The following is a 19,178-nucleotide window of genomic DNA, read 5'->3' as shown; positions in this document are numbered from 1 at the left end:
AATATAGTCTTTTGAATCGAGATATAACTATCCTTAATACCAAACTGACTTATACTAGTACGTGCTTACGTCACAACGTATTTCCTGAACATGTGCCTTCTTCGGGACACGGAAAGGGACCAGGCGGGTCGCACAAGTTCATTCATACGAGATGACTAAGTCGTCTTTAGTTCAAATCGTTTCGGTGTTTTGGGGTAGTTTATATATCGGCTTAAGAGTATATATTAACGTATCGTTTCATTTTCTTTACATAGTTTAGGATTAGACACGTATCATAGCAATTTGAAAACACGAATTGATTCATTCATCACACCAAAAATAGTAACGGGTAATCCTATGGCAACTTCTAAGGCTACTATATGCTGACACGGCTGATCGCGGGACCTCACAGGACCGCACAAATTCGCCCCTAACGAATGGATGGGGACCCTTTGGCGCCTTACTACAAGGGGGAACTTACACTAGCCTCTTTCGAGCGACGAATGGACTCTCAATAGAGGTTTCGCGGAAATTACCCAAAAGGTTTGCAATAATGCTTATGAATGCATACGAAAAGAAATAATACGATCCGTCCCCGTTATGGGCTTAATACACGCCTTTCGGAATCAAATTTCTCGCTTCCCCAGTAGAGTCGCCACTTGTAGGTGCCGCGGCCTCGCCCGGGCGGACCGGGGGGTGGACACCGTTGACGACAGATGCTGTGATTAGCGCCGAAAGCAACCAATCGCGGAATCAAGCTGCTCGGCAGGGCCGGAGCTCGGAGTATGGAAGAGTCGCCACCCACGAATGGGAAATGAACATCGATCCCTTGCGGGAGACCGGTGAGGGTTCGGGAAACTTAGGTACGAGCCGAGAAGACTAGCTCCTTTCCGGAGAAAGGCTACTAGGCACCCCGACATCGCCCGTTTATGAACCACTGGCCTCCTACTTAGCATGTTAGGCGCTAACGGACTAATCGCATATTTCTTTAAATTCAAAATTCATTTGAAACCTTTTCTTTCTCGTTTTGAAAACCGTTTTGAGCATATATTATTGAAAGCCATATTAGTAAAGAATCACCCATTTACATGAATTTAGAGTATATGGAAGAAAGAGGGAGATAGAAGAAAGAATTAGTTTATTTACCACATGAGTTATGCTTTGTATCATACATTAAATCTACACTAATCTCACTCCCAAAAAAACGAGTTTATTTACATGGTTCGTACCTTAATCGCCGTTGGAACGATTTAAGTACGTTTCAAAACCCCGTAATTTACATGATGTTCACTCGAATCGCCGTTGGAACGACTCGAGCGTGTGTAAACGTTGAACAAAAAGTTTTAACCAAAAACGTGATTAAGCATACAACTCCATTTATTTTTGTACAAAACCGTTTAGTTAGGAAAATGATTCAAAACTCTATTATTTACAATGAAAACGATTTTAATTACAAGGTTCGCTTAATCCGCCATTGGAACGAATTAAGGTTTTAAAACGTAATGTTTAGGAAATGGTTTGAAATGGTAAAAAGACTTTTATTTACACTTTAGAAATATCAAGAAAAACTTTAGTTTAAATAAGCAAGTTAAACTCTCTTTTTGTGATTGATTTCCCTTTTTTCACTCAATTATCCTTTATTTGCCTGAGAATACAACAATTAATCAAATTAAATCCAAATTCACCCAACCAAAATACTTTTAAAAACATATATATATATATAGGAAATTCAAAAAAGAAAATAAATATACTATGGTAAAAATATACACTATGGTAAAAATAATAATAACACTTATATATCAAAAATAAGATAATAATATATATACAAGTTAATAAGTAAAAATGGTAATAAATATAATACTAGATATGCTACACTTTTATTCCAATTTAAAATATGTAAAAATAATGGATAAAAATTCATAAATGAGAAAACTACATTTAAACCAAAATAGTTTTTATACATGTTAAATAAATAGAGAGTAACCCACCCCAAAACAATAAAAGAAATACATATATATATATACATATAGCCTTACAAAATCAAATTAACGAAAATGGTATCCAAATATACAAGAGAGGTATTTAATAGTAAGTTATTACTAGTTATATACTTTGAAAATAGTTTTAATAAACATATTATATATCTATACATATACCTATACAAGAATAAATATAAAAAAAGATGAGAAAAGGGTTGAAAAAGGGATTTTTTAAGTTCCAGCAGCTTTACTGACGGAAAATCCGTCGGTAAACAGCCTTTAGTGACAGAAAATGGAGAATTACAGAATCGGTCCAACAGTTTCCAGATTTATTCAAATACTTTAAATCTACTCTATTCTATCATTTTGGGCCTCCGAACTACCCAAATTAGATCATAGTCTATAACGGAGACTCCTAAAACGATATTTTATTTCAAAACGTTATTTTAAAAATATTTTTTAAAATCTATAATTACAACGTTTTAATCCCGAACTACCCTTAAATCGGATCACGGTTCGTGTTGGGATTTTAAAACGAGGTTTTTTATTTCAAAACCAAACAAAACGTTTATTTAATACGAGACGAGAATTAAATAAATACGGAATAAATAAGTGTGATAAATAAATAACTTAAAGCAATAAAAACTATAAACTAAATAAATAAATAAATAAAACGAGTCTAGTCCTCGGATAATACCTCAAGATCGGTATTGACGGCTTGATCTCGGTCGATTCCACGAGTTATGATTTTTCGGTGTTTTTTCGTGTTTGGTAAAATATTTAACTTTTAGGAATTTTCAAATTTTTTAGGAAAAAAATGTTTTTCCCAAAAAAATCACTTTCTCTCTCTAAAAAATGTTTTAGAGTGAGAAGCTCCAAAAATCCCTCCCCCTCCTTTTTTGCATGGGGATCCATGCCTTTTATAGGCACGGATCCCAAGGTTGGGCGTGCCCCCAACAAGGAGTTGGGCGACGCCCAACGCCGGCTGGGCACGCGCGCCCAACTACCGTTGGGCGTGCGCCAGCGCTGTTGGGCGCGCGCCCAACTGCCGTCGAACGCGCGCCGACCGCTGCTGGGCGCTCACCCAACTCCGCTGGGCATTCGCGAGCCGTCTATTTGACGACACGCAATCCCTTCGGACCCTTTCATGGTTTTTTTTTAATTTTTTTATTATTGGAATCAACCGCTCTAACCGTCTGCCATGGTTTTTCGTCACAGGTCCTCCGACTTGGTGTCTACAACTGTACTTTATATAGACCAATAAATTTAAAGTAAACCCAAGTCAAGTAATATGTTATAAGGGTTGGCATATTATTGTTAAGACTTGCATGTAACAGTATTTTCTGTCGAGACAGAAAGCTGATCTCACAAGGTTTAGATATTCGGATATCTAGACAGTTACATGGATCCGGTGAAGGACTTCATTAGGATTGGGAACCGACTTGAGATAACAGAATGGATTGATTTATCTAATGTGTCAACTGTTCATCTCATTGGTGTTAGTAGGTATAACTAATCCTCAGACTCAAACATTCGTTAATTAGTAATTCTGGATTATGGAGTCTGATACTTTGATTCTGTGCGAGCACGATCCAATAGTTGAGAGCCTAGGGTGTGTGAGAGCAGGATTGGGTATCACGCAAAGTGATTGCAGAATGGTTAATGTCAGATTGAGCATTCGTCACTCCCGATAAGTAGGAGATATATCCAAATGGCCGCTTGTGGTGAATTGACTGAAATCCTTGCAAGGTGATACAGTTAAGAGTAGAAATGAACATTTCACTTAACTTATCTTTTCAGAGTAAATTCAACCTGTACAAGTAAAACCGGACTCTTCGTTATATGTAACCTTGACACATTCCATGGTTATAAGGAATTGACCGACAGGATATAGTTGATGAAGGATCGTATTATACTCTACCTAATACAGAAAGGTTAACGTCAGTTATCAACCTGACTTCTTAATTTCTCTGGGGGAATATCATAGGTTCTGCTAGTAACAGCTCACGACGGTATTCCGTTATATACATGTTGGAATTAATCATGATGAATAATTTTAAAGGATATATACGGCTAGTGGCAATAAAGAACCTAATGGGTCGCATATGGGACTTGGAATCGGAGGACGAAAATGTAATTAGTAAAGACACACTATATGGGCCGAAATTTATATTTATATATATATATATATATATATATATATATATATATATTAGGGGATAAATTAATTTGATTAATAATTATAATTTGATTATAATTATGGATTAAATTAAAAGATTATCTGATAATATTAAATTAGAAGTTTTTATGTGATTGGAACTCTAATTAATTATCCCTAACATTAATTGATTATTAATTTGATTAATAATAATTATCTAAATATAATTAGTTATTGTTTAGATAATATTAAAGTGTTTATTTAATTATCTAATTAGGAATCCTATTTAGAATAAGATTCCAATTAATTAAATTCCTAACACAACTGGGATTAGGGTTTTGAGGAGTCTATAAATAGACCCCCTAACCCCAGATTTCGGCCAACCCAATTCAGGAGAGCAAGGAATCGTTCCGTCGTCGTCTCGGCTAATTACTTTAATTTCTTACTCTCTCTTTGATCTCGTATCGATTTCTGTTAGAGGCAATCATTGCGATTGCTATTCATTGAAGGTTGATCATTGATTATCTTTTGTTTTGTGTTGAATCAAACGTTCGTGGTTCACGAGTTGATAATAACAAGTTGTGGGAACTTCGTTTGCAACGGTAGATAGTTCATCAGTAAAGGTATTACTTTCTATCCCTCTTTATATGAAATAACAATTAACAGATCTTGGAAAAGGGAAATAGATAAAATAGATAAAATTTTATTATTCCGCTATGCCTAGGCTTGTCTATTTTCCTACATTGGTATCAGAACCTATGTTAATCTGTTATTTCATATATGTAAATAAAAGAGTTTTTCAATCAGATTGAATAGATTTATTGTTAGGTTAAATTAATTAATCGATTAGTTCAATTAACCTAACGATAAATAAGTTTTGATTACTTATTAATTAAAACTGATTATGCATAGTTCCTGATTATTTCGGTTGATAATCGTTTTAAACAAAACCTAAAAGTTTTATAGTTAGATAATTAAAACGTTTTGTTTTATTAAATCTAAAAGATAAAACTGTTTTAATATTCTGAAAATTGTTTTGAAACTGTTTTAGAACAATTATATATATATATTTATATTTAAAATAAAAAAATAAATACGAACTGCCGTTCGGAGTCGCTGTCGCGAGGCAGCAACCCCGAGCGGCTGTCGGGGTTGGTTGCTGCCTTGCGCAGTAACCAACAGTGGGGGCACCGCGAGGCAGCAGCTGTTACGGAGGGCGGGCCGATTAAATCGGTCCGGCCCGATGGGTACCGTTTTAAAAATTGTTTTTAAAAAAAAAAAGCAGGCCCAGGTTTTAAATATATATATATATATATATATATATATATATATATATATATATATATATATATATATATATATAGTCAGGCTATAGAGAGGGAGTTCCTTACTTTTTATTCTAAGGGAAGAATAGAGTTAATCTAATTAACAAACAGTATTAGAGTTATTTAATTAACTTGTTTAATTAAATTAAAATACTAATACCCCTTTCTCTCTCTTCCCCAACCGTTAATTACCGATTCACGGCTATCTCTCTCTTTTCTTCCAATTCGACTTCTTCCCCACCATTAACACTGATTCACAGCTCTCCCCTTTCTTTCTCTTCCCCACTGTTTGATCACTAATTCACATCGACTGCCCTGTTCTCCTCTTAATCTAATCCCTAATTGCTGCGAATTGGGGAAATCGCAAAAGAGAAAGAGAGCCGGCCAGCCACTCTGCGAATTGGAGACTTACCACCGCCAGCGTTGCTCCTTCTGCCACCGACCACAACATTCTCTCTTTTTCAACTGAAACGGAATCAACTTCAGCAGATAATAGGTAACATTTGCTTAAAAGCTTAATTGAATTGCTTAAAAGCATAAAAGCTTAATTGAATTGAAAGCACAAAAGCTTAATTGATTGAATTGTTGTTGTTTTTTTTATAAATCCTTAATTGAATTGCTAATTGAATTTCGTTTTGATAAAAGTTTAAGTGAATTGTTGTTGCTGGTAACATTTGCTCCTGCTCAAATTCTGGTCTCTCTCAATTGAATTGAATTGCTGTTTTATTTTATTTTTTTATAAAAGCTTAGTTTGAATTGCTGTTTTTTTATATAAAAGCTTAGTTTGAACTGTTGTTGTTGCATAAACGCTTAATTGAATTGAATTGAATGGTCTTTGGTTAATTTAATTTAATTGAATGGTCTTTGTTTAATTTAGTTGAATAGTCCTAAACTTTGTGTTTAATTCTAAACTTTTGTTTTTCATTTCGCGAACGAGCTTGAACTGTACATCGGTTTGGAATAGAGCAAGGGTTATCTCCTTCGAGCACGAATCAAGTAATTTCGGAAGCTTAATATCAAACTTATGGTTTATTGTATGCTTTTTTAGATTTATTATTAACACAAGGTGGAGAGGAAGATCATGGTGGAAATGTTTGTACTGATGTGTTTTAGATTCGACTAATTGAGGATTATTTTTATGTCAGGCTCTGAAACAAGAAATCAGCAAAGCACGTATAAGAATGATGGAACCTTTATTGAAGGGACCTTCTAGCTTGGATTATCTAAGAAAAGCTTTCACCAACTCTTATGGATCCTATTCCGATGCTTGTGCACGTCTACCTTTGACTATGCAATGGCTTTCATCAGTGAAGAACTGCAAAGACCAAGAATGGGAAGACCATACCAATTCTCTGTCAGCTTTGATGAACCAGGAAAATTCGTCTCAAGTGTTTCTTCCATCTGCCACCCTAAGAACTGGTGGTAACTTTATGCTCAAAATAAATGGAAATGTTGCTTCTACTTCATCTGGTTCAAATGCCATAGGTATGGTAAATTGCTAATATTATAGCCGACACTATGAGACACATTGATAGCATACATTGATTTATTTTCTGCTACTCTATTAGGTGGTAGAAAACCAGAACCAGAGTGCAATGGCGAAAGAATTGATTTGTTGGTGAGACTTGGATTGTTGAAGTTATCAGGTCTGTCACAAGAAACATTTCCTGAAACACTCGTGCTTAACATGCCTCGGCTGAGTGCTGCTCAAGGTCAAATCCAAAAGATAGTAGTTATATCTACCAGGTGAGTTGAGCTAAAAATTTGTTTTCTTACTTCCAACTGCCACAGAGTTTACTAATGAAATTGCTTAATACACAGCCTTCTTGTTTGCCGACAAGCCTTTCTAATGAAATTACTTAATGTTTGTACTGCTATGTTTTGTTTTGCTTGATTAGCTGTAAGTTAAAACTAATTGATATATACTGGTGGCTCAATAATGACAATTTTATTTTATTTAACTAAATTCATAGGATTAATGTTTGGGCAATGGCTGAATCTTATGTTTAATGTTCTTATAAATTAGGGATAATGTACCAAAATATGCCTAAGGTTTTTGGGAAAGTACCAATTTAGGCTCAACGTTCAAAATAGCACTAATATAGGCTTAACGTTTACACCATAATATCAATTTAGGCTTAACGTTTACAATATAGCATTAATTTAGGCCTCACGTATAAAATAGCACCAATATAGGCTTAACGTTTACAAAATAATACGAATTTAAGCTTAACGTTTACACCATAATATCAATTTAGGCTTAACGTTTACAATATAGCATCAATTTAGGCCTCACGTACAAAATAGCACCAATATAAGCTTAACGTTTACAAAATATATACAATTTAAACTAAACGTCATAATTAAATTAATCATATTATATTCTTTCCCTATTAACTTTTATATGTTATCTTTTAGTTTAGTTCTATTTTCTTGTTTATTATAATACAATTAATTAGTATTCTTGTCCATTAAAATCTTATATTTGTTTTTCATCAACCACTTCATTACTCATAAATTTCATGGCTCATGTAATATATTGGTGTTATTTTGTACGTGAGACCTAAATTGATGCTATATTGTAAACGTTAAGCCTAAATTGATATTATGGTGTAAACGTTAAGGCTATATTGGTGCCATGTTGATCGTTGAGCCTAAATTGGTACTTCCCCAAAAACCTTAGACCTATTTTGGTACCTTATCCCTATAAATTATAATGATGCAACTTGAAAGGCATTTACAATTTCACTTAATTGTTTTGTTTTCTTTACTATACCAATCAAGTTGAAGTGAAGATAGGTAGCTCTCAAGTATTTGTTTAATTTTAGCGCGAATTTTACCTTGTCAAACTGTGGAATTCAACTTCTTCTAGGCTCCAAGTGAGTGAGTTGCATTAATCTCTTGATAATATTGATCTAATGCCTTAATTTTGTCTTAATTGGTATTCTAATTTGTGCAGGTTTGAATTACAATCCAATGAGCATTATGTTCATAAATGTGCCTGCAACTTCAAAGGCATTTTACAATTTCACTTAATTGTTTTGTTTTCTCCACTGTACCAATCAGGTTGAAGTAAAGATTCAGACCAAAAATCTTTCCGTGTTCGCAGGATGTGCATTTGCGAGAGCGTGTTGACAAAAGGTAGGCTTAGGCTGTCCTGGAGCAGCGCAGGGAATTGGGTGAAGGATTGGGCCCTTGAGATGCTGATATCGGTTTCTGAAGAGTTGGCAGCTAAAACTACTGCTCTTCTATGGGCTTTATGGAATAACAGAAACCAGTTGGTATGGGGGAATCATGGAGCAGACGCGGATGTTGTTGTCCGGCGGGCAGAAAAGATAATTTCAGAATGGCAGGAGGTTCACCGCGGTGCAGGGAGGTTGTCGGAGGTGTTGCGAGAATTGACACATGGAATGAGTTTCTGCTTTATATGGTGAAGAGAGAAGCTCTGAGATCTTCTCATGGGGAGATGCAGACTATTACTTAATACAGTATTATAGATACTGCACATACCATTTGTGTATTCTTTGTGCTATAGTGATTTGTAATTTATGTTTAAAATTGAAACAAAGAGATACTTCAAGTCTCTCTCAAGATTCCCTTGCTGTATTGATTTTTCAATGACTAAAAGAAACAGAATTAAAATATTAAATTGATTTTTCAATGTGAGCCGGATGCTGGTGAAAGTGTTGTGCATATATGCGAGAGGAAAGTAGTCTTATAGTTATATTGTTTTTGAGAGTCATATTTTCTCTGTGAATTTGTACTTCTTAAGGAGTCCCCTACCAAACCTCACCATAAAATCAAACAAAGAGTTGCTTTTTTTGATATATTTCTTGAAAAATGCGTGGTTGGTCTCTGCCCGTTGGCTACTAGACATGTTCGCTGAGAAAACATGATTAACATATGTTGGAATCCACTTGGACTGAATTTTATAGATATTTACCAACCAGTCATTATTGTTTAATCCATCTTCCGCGACAAGTTCTGTCCACTTCAAGTCAAACTCTTCAGGACTCTCTGAATTCCATATGCAATCATGAAACTTTCCCTCATGTGTTGCATATTGTTTTGCACCAATTTTTTCTGAAAATTTTGACACAATATGCCAAATACAATACATGTGAATAGTGCAACAGGAAAACAATACAAACTTAGTTCAGCAATGTAATAGGTATTATAGTACTATATATGGATGCATAATAAAAAAAATAGGCGCAAAGTAATATAAAAAAAATCACCTGTGCAAGGTATTTGGCAAGGTTGTCGATATGACAATTGTCATTGCTGGGTCTTGATCAGTAATTATCATTTTAGGCGCATCACCAGGCATAGCTTCCAAAAATTGTTTAAATAACCACACAAAATTGTCAGAATGTTCCCCATTCAATAAAGCACAAGCAAAAACAATAGTTTGTCTGTGATTGTTGACCCCTAAAATAGGCGCAAATATCATCCCATACCGATTAGTGTTATATGTAGTGTCAAAAATGATGACATCATTATAAAATCTATAACTCTGTCTCATCGTTGCATCAGCCCAAAAACAACGTGTAATTTTTTTTATCATCATCCGCATCAATTTTGTAATAAAATGAAGGGTTTTTTGCCACCTCTGATTCGAAATATTGATGCAATATATCTCCATCGCGTCCTTTTAACTTCAACCGCTTCTTTGTTTCATGATTATACAAACCCTTCTGTGTGCACCCGAGATTTTCTACCCCCCTGCTTGTACTTGGAGAAAATTATATTGCTGATGCGTAGGTATATTCACCGCTGACAGTTGTTCATTCAAGGATTTTGCAACATAAGAAACTTGTCGATGAGACCGTAGAAGGGTGTTTTTGATGGGGTTAGTAACAGGTGATTATGATCTTCATTAAATGTTTTAAGGGTAAATTCCAAAAAAAAAACCATGTGGTTTCACCGATTTCCAAATAAACCCCTGTGGTTTGTTTTTACCAAAAAAAAGGAGCGTGGTTACGCCGTTACCCGAAAAACGGAAAATGGGTTAACAGTGTTAAAAATGATGACGTGGCGAAGGGTAAATTTGGAAAAAAGATTTTTTTATTTTTTTTTTTTATTTTTTTTTTATTTTTTCTTTCTTCTTCTTCTTCTTCTTCTTCTTCTTCTTCTTCTTCCCCCTCCTCCTCCCCTCTCTCTCTCTCTTCTCTTTTTCTTCCTCTCTCTCTTCCCTTCTTTTTTTTTGTTTTTTTGAATCGATTCCAGATTTCCGAAATCGGAAATCTAAAATTTCCAGATTCAGAAATCTGGGAATTTCCAGAAATCTGGGGATTTCCGATTAAAAAAAAAAGAAAGAGAGGAAGGAGAAGAGAGAGAGGAAGAAGAGAGAGAGAGAGGGGAAGAAGAGGAGGAGGAGGAGGAGGAGGAGAAGAAGAAAGAAAAAAGAAAAAAGAAAAATAAATAAATAAATAAATAAATAAATCTTTTTTCCAAATTTACCCTTCACCACGTCAGCATTTTTAACACTGTTAACCCATTTTCCATTTTTCGGGTAACGGCGTAACCACGCTCCTTTTTTTTGGTAATAACAAACCACAGGGGTTTATTTGGAAATCGGTGAAACCACAGGGTTTTTTTTTGGAATTTACCCATGTTTTAACTATAAACAAATGTTTTTTATTTCTCACGACAACCAATTTAGCGCTACAACTAGCTTTGTATTGTCCCCGACGCCTTTTGGCATCAACATTACTAAACTTTTTGGATTTTCCTTCCTTTGAACATACATATTCTTTCCTAATAATTTCTCCCGTGCTTTTTTTTTTCTTCGACGAAGACATTCGAACGCTAAATCCAACTTTTTTGGCATAAGCATTATAGAATTTATAAACATCATCTAATGTTTCAAATTCTTTTTCTTTTGTAGGCTTAAATTGATCACTTACCCCTTCATTGTCGGCATCTTGTTCTCCATCCGACTCTTCGTTATTCATAATATTATTGCTCAAATCATGAATTTGAAAGATAGAATCATTGTCATCTTTCATCTGTATAAAACAAAAAAAGACCAGATTATTATTTGATCTAAATAACAAAAAAAAATCAGACCCTTATTTGAACTCAATACCAGACAAAAAAAAAACAAACGATTATTTGCTCTCAAAATCAGACAAGAAATTAAACGGTTATTTGCTCTCAAAATCATATAAAAAATCAAACTGTTATTTGCTCTCAATATGTAGACATCAGATTGGTTCTTAGTGATTAGGTTTCTTAAGCTAGTCCTAGCAATATTACTCGTGGGCTTTCACTATTGTACAAAGAGATTATAGGTTTACATAGCAAAATGAAATACAAAAGTTTAGAATTAAACATAAAGTTTAGGACTATTCAACTAAATTAAACAAAGACCATTCAATTCAATTCAATTAACCGAAGATCATTCAATTCAATTTAATTAAGCTTTTATGCAACAACAGCAATTCAAACTAAGCTTTTATAAAAAAAAACAACAACAATTCAAACTAAGATTTCATAAAAAAAAATAAAACAGCAATTCAATTCAATTGAGAGGGACCAGAATTTGAGCATGAGCAAATTTACCAACAACAACTATTCAATTAAGCTTTTATCAAAACAAAATTCAATTAGCAATTCAATTAAGGATTTATAAAAAAAACAACAGCAAATCAATCAATTAAGCTTTTATGCTTTCAATTCAATTAAGCCTTTATGCTTTTAAGCAATTCAATTAAGCTTTTAAGCAAATGTTACCAACACTAACAGCAAAAAAAAAAACCAATTCGGCTGGAGACTTACCGGTGGCAGAAGGAGCAGCGCTGGCGTTGGAGACTTATTGGCCGGCAGAGTGGCTGGCCGATTCTCTTTCTCTTTTGCGATTTCCCCAATTCGCAGCAATTAGGGATTAGATTAAGAGGAGAACAGCCAATTCGCAGGATTAGATTAAGAGGAGAACATGCAGTCGATGTGAATCGGTGATTAATGGTGGGGAAGAAGTCGAATTGGAAGAAAAGAGAGCGATAGCCGTGAATCGGTAATTAACGGTGGGGGAAGAGAGAGAAAGGGGTATTAGTATTTTAATTTAATTAAACAAGTTAATTAAATAACTCTAATATTGTTTATTAATTAGATTAACTCTATTCTTCCCTTAGAATAAAAAGTAAGGGACTCCCTCTCTATAGCCTGACTATATATATATATATATATATATATATATATATATATGTTTCAGAATATAATAATTTGTTTTGATTATCAAAATCAATTTATTTAAAAGTTTGTTTTACCTAAATAATTGATATAAGTAATTCAAAGTATTAAAAGAATTATTCGAATTAATTAGGATATGCATAATTGAAATTGGATGAAAATTAATTTAAGTTGTTAATTTGATTAACTTAAATATTACATAAATAGTTTGTGTAATCAACCAATTAAATTTAATTTAATTGAGTCTATGCATGTTTGGCATTATGGACATATTAGACCCTCTTTAATAGTTATTTAGTCTTTTGGTATTTAAATAGGACTGGCGTGTCCTGCCTTCTCTTACTCTCTATTGTATTTCTCTTCTCATCCAAATCCCTTCAAGTAAATTGAAGTTTCTTTGAAATTGAATATTGTTGTAATTCAAGGCACCGAGGAGAAGACGGAGGACCCAAAGAGAAATATGTAATAGTTAGTATTTCCCTAGGGTGACCCTTTATTCCATTTATGGCTCAACGGAATAAACTTAGAGATATGTCCATAATTGTCAATGTTGAATGTATGAATGTTTGATATGTGCTAAAGCAAATCAAGACTAAGTTAGATTATGAGACTTAAATAAAATCCCTCACTAATCAAAAGTTAAGTAAATAAGCAAGTTATTAAAATCGGTTGCCCCTCCCTAATATTATAATTCAGCCTGCAGTACTGGGGGCCTTTGGATTGTTGAGTAAACTCAAGCTCGGGGTCTTATGGTAACACCTAAATTATTGAAAAATCGCTTTTCACGAATATGGGGTAATGCTTAAATTAGGATAGAATAATTGGATGGGTAAACTCATGTTGTTCTAACCTAATGGGCAATATGGTTGGGATTGATAGACGACACATATCAGTTACTAATGTAGTTAGTAACCCAACAACCTAGAAATCACATGTTTGATGTGATTGATTACATGAATCTACCTAATGAATGAAACTAGCTTGTTGAGTAAACTCAAGGTGAAATTTCAGGAGTTAGGATTCTAGCTCACTAAAGGAATTGTGAATATCCTTCGAATTAATATAGAGGGTTATTAATTTGGTAAAATAGTGGGAGCAATTTAAAACATAAAAGTCCAGCGTATTTAAATTGTAAATGAATTAAACAAATGAATAACATCCGTCACTTTTCTCACTCTCAGGTTAATTTTAAATCGTACTCTAAAACCAATCATGTCGAAAACCGATCTAAGAAATATCCTTACTGATAACAAGATGAATGGTTCAAACTTCGCCGAGTGGTTTCGTAACCTCAAAATTGTTTTGAAGTTCGAAAAGATAGGGTATGTACTGGATTCATCGATACTCGTTCTTCCGGCCGATGATGCACCCATTGAAGAGATTGATGCCTATCAGAAGCATAAATCCGATGATGAACACACCGGGTGTATCATACTTGCATCGATGACACCAGATCTGCAAAGGCAATATGAGGAAATGGATGCCTATTCTATTGTCATGCACTTGAAGGAGTTTTTTGGGAAACAAACTCGGTGCGAACGTTTTGAGATATCAAAACTGTTGTTTCGCTGCAGGATGCAAGAGGGCATATCTGTTATGACACATTGTGTCAAGATGATTGGCTATATCACCAAACTTTCAAGTATTGGCTTTGCGATGGATCACGAACTAAGTGTAGACTTGCTTCTTCAATCCCTCCCAGATAGTTATTCACAGTTCACCATGAACTATCAAATGAATGACTTACACACCTCTCTTGAAGAGCTCGCCAATATGCTCAAGACTGTTGAGCCCAACCTGAAGAAAGATAATGTGGTACCCGCTCTTGTGATTGAGGGATCAAAGAAGAGGAAGGGGAATTTTCCCAATCCTAAATATCCCAAGAAGAACAAGGGAGGCAAGTCAGTCCAGGCCAAAGGAAAGCAAGTCAAGAAGCCCAAAGGGGAATGCCACTTATGTGGTAAAGATGGGCATTGGAGGAGAAATTGCAAGGAGTACCTAGCTTCTCTCAAGAAGGGAAAGGACAGTGCTTCAACTTCTGGTATGTTCTATATTGAAATTAACTCAATTTCACAGTCTGAATCTTGGGTATTAGATACCGGATGTGGATCTCATATTTGTATGAATATGCAGGAACTAAAACAGACTAGAGAATTGAAGAAAGGAGACATAAACTTGCGAGTTGGAAATGGTGCAAGGGTTGCCACACTCGCAATTGGAAACTATGATCTACATCTACCATCAGGACTTGTAGTAGTGTTAAGGAACTGTTTGTATGTTCCGGATATGTCTCGTAACATTATTTCTATTAGCTGTCTAGTAGAAGATGGCTTTCATGTTTCAATTAAGAACAATAATTGCGAATTTTATAGAAACAAAGTTTTCTATTTTTCAGGAATATCATTGAATGGGATTTATGTTTTGAATGATAAAGTTTCTGCTTTCACAATTGATACCAAAAGACTTAGATTAGATAACTCAACTTACTTGTGGCATTGTCGTTTATGCCATATAAACCAGAGACGCATGCTTAAGCTACATAAAGATGGGCTTATAGACTCAATTGATTGTGAATCGATGGGAACGTGTGAGTCATGTTTAAAAGGAAAAATGACAAAGACACCCTTTAGCAATAAAGGTCAGCGTGTATCAGACACTCTAGGATTAATACATTCAGATGTATGTGGTCCTATGTCAGTCTAAGCAAGAGGAGGATTCAGATACTTCATTAGCTTCATAGATGATCATACCAGATATGGTTACATCTATTTGATGAAGCACAAGTCAGAAGCTTTTGAGAAATTCAAATGCTTAAAGAATGAAGTTGAGAATCAAACAGGAAAGACTATCAAAATACTTCGATCTGACCGAGGTGGAGAATATCTTTCTGAAGAATTTATGAGTTATCTAAATGAATGTGGAATATGCTCACAATGGACACCTCCTTATACACCACAACACAATGGTGTATCAGAAAGGAGAAATCGTACCTTACTAGATATGGTACGATCCATGATGAGCACCACTTCTCTTCCAAAATCATTCTGGGGCTATGCCTTAGAAACTGCCCTATTTACCTTAAACTGAGTTCCAACCAAATCCGCCAGTTCCACACCGTTCGAACTGTTCGTTGGTAGAAAACCCATCTTCTCTTTCATGAGAATATGGGGATGTTCAGCATACGTCAAACGTATTGTGTCAGATAAATTAGATCCCAAATCTGACAAGTGTTTCTTCATTAGATACCCAAAGGAAACTATGGGATATTACTTTTATCATCCAGATGACCAAAAGGTAATAGTATCCAAACATGCAGTGTTTCTAGAGAAAGAGTTTCTGGAAGAAACACAGAATGGAAGCGTGATTGAACTTGAGGAAGTTCAAGAGGAATCACATGTTGAAAATGCGGAAGAAGTTGAACCCGAACCCGTTTCACTAGATGAAACACAAGTGTCATATCCCACTCGTAGGTCTCAAAGAATTCGTGAACTCCCAATTAGATATGGTTTTCTAGTAGGAGATGACGAACTGGTTCCCGTGTTAAACGATGAATCTAAAGCATGGCTTGAAGCCATGAATTCTGAAATGGACTCCATGTATACTAACCAATTGTGGACCTTGGTTGATCCACCCGAAGGGATAAAACCCATTGGGTGCAGATGGATCTTCAAGAAGAAGACAGACATGGATGGAAATGTTAGTACCTACAAAGCTAGGTTAGTAGCGAAAGGATATTGTCAAAGGCAAGGTGTTGACTATGACGAGACTTTCTCTCTAGTAGCCATGTTCAAATCCATCAGAATATTGCTTGCAATTGCCGCTCATTTTGATTATGAGATTTGGCAAATGGATGTGAAAACAGCTTTCCTAAATGGAAACCTACTTGAGGATGTATACATGATGCAACCTGAAGGTTTCACGTCGAACAATGCAACCAAGGTTTGCAAACTTCAAAGGTCCATTTATGGACTCAAGCAAGCATCTAGAAGCTGGAACAAACATTTTGATGAAACCATAAAATAATTTGGTTTCGAACAAAACTCAGAAGAGGCTTCTGTTTACAAGAAGACAAGTGGGAGCTCAGTCGTTTTCTTAGTACTATATGTTGATGATATACTACTTATGGGAAACGATGTTGCAATGTTGCAAACAGTAAAAGTTTAGTTATCAAGTAGTTTCTCCAAGAAAGACTTGGGAGAAGCAGCCTACATCTTAGGGATTAAGATATATCGGAATAGATCAAAGAGACTGCTCGGACTATCCCAGTCTACATATATTGACAAAGTCCTAACATGAATCGAAAAGAGGTAACTTACCAATGGTCCATGGTGTCAAGTTATCTAATGGTCAATGTCCTAAAACGGATAGTGACAAGAATCGCATGGCTGTAATTCCTTACTCCAGCGCGGTTGGTTCGATCTTGTATGCTACGCTTTGCACTAGACCTGATGTGGCGTTCGTATTGAGTATGACGAGCCGATATCAAGGGAATCCATGATTCGATCACTGGATTGCTGTCAAGAACATTCTTAAGTATCTTAGAAGAACTAAAGACATGTTCCTCATATATGGACAAGGAGAATTGAAAATTGAAGGATATTCAGATGCTAGTCATCTGACTGATGAAAATGATTATAGATCCCAATCAGGATACCAGTTCATCCTGAATGGAGGTTCAGTTAGTTGGAAGAGTTCCAAGCAAGGAAGCGTTGCTTTCTCATCAACTGAATCAGAGTACATCGAAGCTGCAGAAGCGGCAAAGGAGGCTGTTTTGATTAGGAAGTTCATAACAGAACTAGGAGTGGTGCTTGACATTGTGAATCCCATTACTCTGTATTGTGATAACAATGGAGCCATTGCACAAGCAAAGGAACCACGGTCTCATAATGCATCCAAACATTATCTCAAGCGATAACATCTCATTAGGGAGATCATAGCCAGAGGAGATGTGAGAATAGAAAAGGTGCCCACTGAGGACAACGTTGCAGATCCGTTGACCAAGCCATTACCACAAAGAGCTCACGATAGACATCTTAGTTCTTCTGGTATTAGTTTTAGGAACAATTGGCTTTAGTCCAAGTGGGAGAATGTTAGAGTTTAGTGTCCTAAAGACAATTGTTTTGGGATATTAATATTAATGAATAAATTGTTTATTTGATCATTTGTTTAATCAGATATATAGCATTAAAATGTAACTATATATAACGGCAATAATCTTTCATAAAGAAAGTAACCCTAAGTTTATTTAAGTAGTTATAAACTGTTCATACAAGCATGAAGTGAGACTGTACTTTATAATAGACCAATAAACTTAAAGTAAACCCAAGTCAAGTAATATGTTATAAGGGTTGGCATATTACTGTTGAGACTTGCATGTAACAGTATTTTCTATCGAGACAGAAAGCTGATCTCACAAGCTTTAGATATTCGGATATCTAGACAGTTACATGGATCCGGTGAAGGACTTCATTAGGATTGGGACCCGACTTGAGATAACAGAATGGATTGATTTATCTAATGTGTCAACTGTTCATCTCATTGGTGTTAGTAGGTATAACTAATCCTCAGACTCAAACATTCGTTAATTAGTAATTCTGGATTATGGAGTCTGGTACTTTGATTCTGTGCGAGCACAATCCAATAGGTGAGAGCCTAGGGTGTGTGAGAGCAGGGTTGGGTATCACGCAAAGTGATTGCCGAATGGTTAATGTCAGATTGAGCATTCGTCACTCCCGATAAGTGGGAGATATATCCAAATGGCCGCTTGTGGTGAATTGACTGAAATCCTTGCAAGGTGATACAGTTAAGAGTAGAAATGAACATTTCACTTAACTTATCTTTTCAGAGTAAATTCAACCTGTACAAGTAAAATCGGACTCTTCGTTATATGTAACCTTGACACATTCCATGGTTATAAGGAATTGACCGACAGGATATAGTTGATGAAGGATCGTATTATACTGTACCTAATACAAAAAGGTTAACGTCAGTTATCAACCTGACTTTTTAATTGCTCTGGGGGAATATCATAGGTTCTGCTAGTAACAGCTCGCGACGGTATTCCGTTATATACATGTTGGAATTAATCGTGATGAATAATTTCAAAGGATATATACGGTTAGTGGCAATAAAGAACCTAATGGGTCGCATATTGGACTTGGAATCGGAGGACGAAAATGTAATTAGTAAAGACACACTATATGGGCCGAAATTTATATATATATATATATATATATATATATATATATATATATATATATATATATATATTAGGGGATAAATTAATTTGATTAATAATTATAATTTGATTATAATTATGGATTAAATTAAAAGATTATCTGATAATATTAAATTAGAAGTTTTTATGTGATTGGAACTCTAATTAATTATCCCTAACATTAATTGATTATTAATTTGATTAATAATAATTATCTAAATATAATTAGTTATTGTTTAGATAATATTAAAGTGTTTATTTAATTATCTAATTAGGAATCCTATTTAGAATAAGATTCCAATTAATTAAATTCCTAACACAACTGG

At 34.9% G+C, this 19,178-nt stretch overlaps 1 protein-coding gene across 1 annotated transcript; it reads left to right on the top strand.

The window, feature by feature from the left end:
• The first annotated feature begins 6,373 nt into the window (after positions 1–6,373).
• On the top strand, positions 6,374–8,907 carry LOC136204208 (uncharacterized). The gene is made up of 4 exons (XM_065995420.1): positions 6,374–6,437; positions 6,587–6,926; positions 7,010–7,187; positions 8,401–8,907. The coding sequence occupies exons 2-4, from the start codon at positions 6,623–6,625 to the stop codon at positions 8,510–8,512; spliced, it is 594 nt and encodes a 197-aa protein (XP_065851492.1). The 5' UTR covers positions 6,374–6,437; positions 6,587–6,622; the 3' UTR covers positions 8,513–8,907.
• The last annotated feature ends 10,271 nt before the right edge of the window (positions 8,908–19,178 follow it).

This window comes from Euphorbia lathyris, chromosome 8 (genome assembly GCF_963576675.1).
Source record: "Euphorbia lathyris chromosome 8, ddEupLath1.1, whole genome shotgun sequence".
Classification (NCBI taxonomy): Eukaryota; Viridiplantae; Streptophyta; class Magnoliopsida; order Malpighiales; family Euphorbiaceae; genus Euphorbia; species Euphorbia lathyris.
This window is presented reverse-complemented; position numbering and strand designations above follow the sequence as displayed.